This window comes from Myripristis murdjan, chromosome 7 (genome assembly GCF_902150065.1).
Source record: "Myripristis murdjan chromosome 7, fMyrMur1.1, whole genome shotgun sequence".
Taxonomy (NCBI): Eukaryota; Metazoa; Chordata; class Actinopteri; order Holocentriformes; family Holocentridae; genus Myripristis; species Myripristis murdjan.
This window is the reverse complement of record NC_043986.1, coordinates 921,990-929,489: the sequence shown is the minus strand read 5'-3', so window position 1 is coordinate 929,489 and position 7,500 is coordinate 921,990. Positions and strand designations below refer to the sequence as shown.

Here is a 7,500-nt window from a genome sequence, read left to right as displayed (position 1 = left end):
CAGCACTATCAACATGGCATCAGGGCTGTGCTAAAAAACTCGATACGGCCGTATATCATGACCGTCTCAGTGCCAACCAAATCTTGTTGTTGCTCCAAAACAGCGGCTGTGCTCGGAAGGGAAACAGGAGCTGAGAAACCAGAATGTCCCATCTGAAACTGCATTAATCAGTTTGATGTGACAGCCCAGGGTTTGTGTGTGAATCAGATCTCATGACCCCGCAGAAGAAAAGGAGCTTTATTCATCTGGAACATGAGGGAGGAAACGTTGGTTACAGCAGGACGGAGACATAAACTGAACCAGTCATCTGCCTCATCTTACTATCACAAAGCTCAGCCAGAATCCCAGTGTGATTACAGACTCAGTCACCACTGAATCTGTATTTGCCATCATTTATATTTTACATTTTTACTCTTTCTGTTTACAGTCCTCGGTTCAGATGTTTTTACTTTGATTTCTACTTATTTTTTCTGTTTTCTTCCGGTTCCATGTGGTGAAGCACTTTGTAGTCATGTTGCGTTCGGGAACGATCCGACTCTTTCGAATGGCTCTTTGGTACTTTTTTTTTTCTCCGTGCTCAAATTTCACAGCCTGGCCTGATCCGCTCTCCTTTACCTGAAGTGACTGAGACTCGCCCCTGCTCTGCCTCTGATTGGCTAATCCTAACCCCAATCTCTCCCCAACCTTAGCCTTTGCCACTCTAAACCAACGGAGGCGACACGTGACAATGAGTACGAGCCAATCAGAGGTTCTGCACGACGTGTATGGAGGAAAAAAAAGCGAATGAGCCAAAGTCGAAAACGCAGCAGGATTTGGATGCAGCTCCGCAGTAAAGACACTGAAAAAGTGGAGTGCAGTACAAAAGTTGTAGTGGTAGTAAAAATCATAGTAGTAATAATAATAAAGAGGTACCGCGATTTGAATGATGGTTTTTCAAGGCAAACAGCAAGTTTTTGGTCAGTTTTTATGCCATGAAATTTCAGTATAGTCCTATTACAATAGAAAACACACTTAGCAGACAAAATAAAAAGGAGGAGGACTCAGCTCCTCCTAATCCAGATGGATGAGTTTATGTTTAACTCCACAAAACTCCACGATGCAGCACCTGTAAATATAAAATTAATTTCCCATTATTAATGTCCTATTATAACATTATTGAAAAATGTATTGAACAAATCAAATACACAGAAGATCAAATGTCACAAAAAAAAATCATCAGTCTACAAAAGATAGGGTTGTGCAGACAGATGACCTGGACGAATTGTGTAAAATGCAACCTTTTGTTTCTGGACTGATTCCTCCTGGTTAAGAAAAAAACAAAAAACAAACCTCACCTGGACGTATAAAAAGACTGAACAACATTAAAGTAAGTGATTGGTGCTTTTCAATCAGATATATTCCATTGATCCCTGAGGAGAAACTGGGTAAACCACAGCAGGGACCTTTAGTCCTTGGCTGATTTAAATTACAGTTTTGCAGACTGGATCCTCAGATGTTTTGATGTAAACTACATTTTTTTTTCCCAGAATAAAGTGTTTCAAACCCAGTTAGATGAAAATGTGAAAGTTGCTTTAATTATTTATTATAGTTACTAGTAGTATTTTATTAATTTCCTGCCAATCTCCTTAAAAAAAAAAGACTTATTTTTTTCATCTATACTTTCTGCTGATGTGTTGTAATTGTGTGTTTGTCCAGTAGATGGAGTCAGAGCTCTAGGTTTCCCAGCATGCCTCTGGTATGCTCTCATGTACTCTGCTGTGTTTCTGTGTAATTTTTTTTTTTTCATGCACAGTGACTCTGACCTGGTTCAGTTCATCACAGCAGGTTAAACTGAGTGACTTTTTTTTTTTTTTAGCACTTTCTCACTTTAAAGATGCAACAGCAGTAATGAACATTTACCTCAACAGCGGCAGGACTAACACACGTGGTACCAACTGCTGTGGATCATGAATATTAATTGCTGTTAATGTATTTATTGCAGTAATGTCATTTTAACTCGATCCAGGCACAGCAGATGTTCTGCAGATATTCAGTTCATGTGTTTAATCTGCAGCTCTAGCGTTTTCTGCCGAGCTGTAATCCATATTGCCCTATATTTACTGTGGTATCCATTTATTTATTTATTTATTTTTATGGCAGAATTAAAAAAGAAGTATTATGAATAGGAAAACCTCTCCTGTGCTTTTATATTGCACTGTGGTTTCATTTGCAAAAAGGGAAGAAAATACAATTAATTGGAAGGAGTTTTTCCCTCCTGAAAGCACAGAATTTATGAAACAACCAACAGAAACGTAGAGCAAATCTTCCATATTTTCAAAAGGTGAAGATCTATTTTGTGTGTGTGTGTGTGTGTGTGTGGTTTCTAACGTGACTGCTGTGTTTCCTGCAGATGGAACAAGATCTTCAAGTCTCGTCTGATCCAGACCATCGCTCTGTATGGAAACACCTCCTTCATGGTCGCCATCGCCATCCTCGTCTTCCTACTCATTGGTAGGTGTGTGTGTGTGTGTGTGTGTGTGTGTGTGTGTGTGTGTGTGTGTGTGTGTGTTATTTTCTGCTGAGCTTTCTTTACCCTCAGTCCTGGGAAACTCCTGGAACATGATGGAGTTTGTCCAGGGAAGGTCTAGATGACACACTTTCCAGGAAACTCTGCAGGGGAATGTTTTTTCAGTCTCTTTCATACATTCAGTTCACACAGTCAGATGGTTTTTAGATTGAAAAGAAAAAAAACATGAACAAATCAAACAGAAGAGCAGCTTCAGGTCTGGAAATCCTCTGGTTGAACCCTGGGAAAAGCTAAAAAAATAATTTCTTGTAAGGCGACAGAGAGGCAGTTTGCAAACAGGTCCTGTAGTCTCAGGCTCCGTGTTCACAGCTTGTAGAAACAGGCAGGCATGAACCATACGGTGTTTACAAAAATGAAAAAGATCTGATTGTGTGTGCAAGTACCAAAAAAAAAAAAAAAAAATTTCCCCCTTTCTAACTTTTTTTTTTTTAATAAGCTATAGGGTCACATAACACTTGCAGAGAATGTTATCCTTAAATTAAAATTAATTGAAAAATAATCGAAACCGACATTTAGGGCCTCTAACCGACGTAATCCTGCCCATGTCGGTTATTTTGGTTACCCCCCCCACCCCCCCACCCATCCCATGACACCACCACATCCAGTCCATTACGTGGAGGAGACATGGACGAAAACTCAAACAACGAGCCGGCTGTGTAAGGCGAGCAGCTTGTACCCAAAAAAAATAAATAAATAATGCCGTGTCAGCTGTTTGGACACACTTTGGCTTTAGAGTGGACGACGTCGAGCAAAAAGTTATGACGTGTAAACACTGTGGAAAACCCGTTTCAGCGATGAAACGTAACACCACCCACCTGTTTCAGCGCCTGGAGCACAGTCACCTCACTGAATATGAACAGAGAGGCTGCCAAGCGCCCGACACGTGGTGCGTTCACGTTCCCGTGCCTTTGCGTCGACTGTGAAATGGCCCTTAGCTGCACTGTACTGATGACGAATGGGAGAGGGTTAGATGCAAGTTATTTATTTCCGAATGTTTATGGAACTTGCCTGTTATTTTAAAACTACAATGTAAACTTTTTTTTTATTTAAAGAGATGTCAGTTATTTCCTACTTTTCACAAGTTGAAAACTAATAATATTAATAATAAAGTACTAAAATTACTTGAAATAGTATTTGTTTAGAAGAGATGCAGCTGTTTGTAGTTCGGGGGTGGGGGGGTGGGGGTTGTTGTTCATTAATTGTAATCGAGGTAAAATCTTCAATTAATCGTGATTTTAATTTTTGCCATAATCGCCCAGCCCTAACTAATTTCCAAAAAAACACAGAATTTCCAAGATTAAAGTCATGAATTTGCAAGAAAAAAATTGGATATTCCCTGAGATTAAAGTGGTAAATTTACAAAAAAAAAAAAAGTTTTTTGTCTTCTTCTTCTTTTGTCAAGGAACTACATTGCTTCACTTTGCTGAATCCAGTTCTTGGTACCTTGACAAAAAAAAGTTAAAGAAAAACCTTTCTCGTGATTGTGTGAGTTTTTCTAATTATAAATTTATGACTGTAATCTCAGTAGTTGTGTGCTTTTTCCTGAGAATATCATCCCACCTCCCCTGGCTCTGTAGGCACCGTCATAGATCGGTCTGATCAATAAAATACTAAATGCATTTTCTACGTCCGTTTGGTATTATAATGCTCTTTTGTAATGAAATCTATAGGAATAAATACATAGCTACATACAATAAATATGAACCCACAGTCATATATCAAAGTGAAATTTTGTCCATATCGTGCAGCCCTGACACCCCTGCTAGTCAACAGCAGGACATTATTTATATTGTTACTGACTGATGGACTTGTTTGTGTTTTCTGTGTGTGTGTGTGTGTGTGTGTGTGTGTGTGTGTGTGTGTGTGTGCGTGCAGATGCGTTTCGGGAGGTCAGGAAGTACAGCGTGACGGAGAAAGTCGACCTGACCAACAACCCGGTGGCCATCGAGCACATCCACATGAAACTGTTCAGAGCTCAGAGGAACGAGTACATCGCCGGCTTCGCCCTGCTGCTCTGCCTGTGAGACACACACACTCTCACACACACACACACACACACACACTGTATTCTCCAGTTAACACAGCAACAGTCAGTTGGATCTAAATGCAGTTTTACAGTAGGAATGGAAAGAATGAGCAGCTGGCGGGATGTGTGTGTGTGTGTGTGTGTGTGTGTGTGTGTGTGTGTGTGTGTGTGTGTGTGTGTGTGTGTACGTGCGCTAGTGAGCGTACGCTTTAGACATTTTCCATTGACAAACCCCAGCGACTCTGTAAGTGTAAATCCTCCGGCCTGAACCTGATTGGACGGAGCGTCAGAGGTGTGAACTCATCTCTGGCCTCTGATTGGTTGAACCTTCAGAAGCTCACACGGGGAACAGATCTGATTGGCTTCAGTGTCTTGTCCTTGTCCTTGTTCTTGGTGGACAGCTTGTTGTCAGGGTGCAGCCTGTTTAAAAACGTTTCCATGACAACTGCACGTCGGTACAGCTGATGGTTTGCTGGTTTGAATCCCAGACGGTGAAAACAGCTGAGTCAGAGATTAAGGATTATTTTCACTTTCAGTTAGAGCACTGGTTCTCAAACTTTTTTCAGTGAAGTTCCCCTTCTGAAATATTTCCCATCCGTGTGAAACAGCAACCTGATGCTGAGCAGATTCTCTTGTTTCTGTTCCTGCTTCTTCTTCTCTTCTTCCTCCTTGTTTCCAGCTTCAACCACTGATCCACTTTCTGGATTTGTTTGGTCTCGTCTTCCCGCTCAGAGCGAACAAACGTCCTCACTCCACGACCACGGCAGCAGATTGAAACCACACACACACACATGTGACACCTTCAGGAACCCAGAGGGAGAACTAACATAACATGTGATTTATCAAACTCACACGTACAGTTTTTATTGAACTTATTATTCCATCAGCTAATTATTTCAGGAATTTTCCATGACTGGTATTTTTTAAAGTAACAGTTAAAAAGAAATCTCACCTACCCCCTGCAGTACTCCAATGTACCCCTACGGATACCCGCACCCCCATTTGAGAACCACTGAATTAACGTAAACATTATATCATCAGATTTTATCTGATGAAAGTTAGCAAAACCAAAACATTTACAAAAAATGTTTTAGAGATGCCATGTGATGAGATTGAGGGCCGTCACTCGAGGTTTGGGGGCCTGTAGGCAAATAGTCATCATTCAAGGCCCAAATATTCATTTGGGGGCCTTTTGCTTTTTACCATGAAGAAAACATTGAAAGTCTACACAGGGCTGCCCAATTTGGGGCCCGCAGGCCAAAGTTGACCCACGACCAATTATTTTTGGCCCGCTGCCCTTGCTCGAATTTTTAATACTCTTAATTATTATTGTTTTTCCCGCTGCCAACGGTCGGAATATCTTTTATTTATTGTTGCACTTCCTCTCCTGACCACAAATTAACATTGTGCTACATTGGGGATAGGGTGGCGCTGTTGAGCTCCCGTCACCTCAAATCCGGCAGGAACATGATGACCAGAGAGTGAGAGGATGCTAGGCTTGGATGGAGCGTGGGAGGCTGTGGCACACTGATAAGAGAAAGTTTAAAAAATGCGGGGAACACGAGTACTTTTTTACTGGAACGGATTCCACAGCAGTATGTTTAATATGTAGCCAGAGAGTCGCTGTTTTAAAAGAATATAATCTTTGTCGCCACTACGAAACGTGGCATTCCCGTCAGCTCTCAGAATACGCCGGAGAGGAGAGAAAGCTAACCTCCCAACAACGTACCCTTCTCCAGTCGACAACTGAACAAGAGAATGCAAGTCGGGCAAGTTATCGGATTAGTTATATCAGTTTTATCATAGGCATATTTAATTTAATGCACTACAACATAAATTTCTAGTTCTGGCCCGTGACCCTCCACCCCGATTCATTTTTGGCCCTCCACTGAGAGGAATTTGGGCACCCCTGGTCTAGCAGATGATCAACCTGAAAGATTTTATTTCACCTTCTGACCAAAATTCACTTTGGTACTTTTTTGCAATTTGTTTGTGTGCGTGTAATGTAATTTTTTGGTATAATTTTTACATATTATTACAATAAATATAAATACATTTTAATGTATTTTTTACTAACTTTGATAACGTTCTGGTAATTATTTGCTCTTTAAAAAAATTCTTGTAATTTCCCACAGATTTGTTTCTAATATTTTAATTAGTTTATTCATATGGAACTGATTGAAAACATCTCTGTCTGAGCATTTGCTGAATATGACACATGTAAATGTAAACTCCGACTTGTGGTATGGAGGGCGCTCAGCAGCATGGGAATGCAGAAGCACGAGAAGCACGTGCACGTGCACGTCCATGTTTCAGTCCAGAGGTCGGGGGTCGTGCCCGGCTGTGGTTTTTGTTGTTACTGTAACTGCTGGTTATATAATTAGCGGAGGGTGGGGCGGCTCCAGCAGCTGCAGTCTTGTCTGTATTTAGAGCCGTCTGATCACGGCGGATCACGTCCTGCCTCCTCAGCAGCTCCGCCCTCCAGGACCATCACCGATCCATTTATCTGTGTTCTCACTACGTTCTCCGTGTGTTTCCTACCTCGTGATCTCACTCGCCGAACCCCGTCCCGAACCTCGAACCAGCCTTTGCTTAACGTTTGTTTATCTGGAGCTGGGTTAGGGTTGACTGTACTTGAATGAACCTGTGCTGCTATAAACAGCTCCACCTGTTCACAGCGACGTGCCAGGAGCCACTTCCTGGCTGATGCTGGTTGGACCTCCACCGCACTTCTGGAGAACGAGTGCATGCTGCATTTTCGTAGTTATTATAGGTTCAGTATTTTTCATTAATTTATATTTTTATCCGCTTCAGTTTAGTCTCAGTTCAGTTTCCACAGTGGGTTTGCTGGGTTCAGTTTAGTTTTTCTTGCTTGAAAATGGCTAAATTAAACCCACATTATACACAC

The 7,500-nt window shown here is 41.4% G+C and overlaps 1 protein-coding gene across 1 annotated transcript in view; it reads left to right on the top strand.

The window, feature by feature from the left end:
* bcap31 (B cell receptor associated protein 31) overlaps positions 1-7,500 on the top strand; it is an 89,984-nt gene that overhangs the window by 4,048 nt on the left and 78,436 nt on the right. Inside the window, exons 3-4 of the mRNA XM_030055424.1 lie at positions 2,390-2,490; positions 4,442-4,586. Of these exons, the coding sequence (XP_029911284.1) occupies positions 2,390-2,490; positions 4,442-4,586 (246 nt within the window). The remainder of the gene's footprint in view (positions 1-2,389; positions 2,491-4,441; positions 4,587-7,500) is intronic.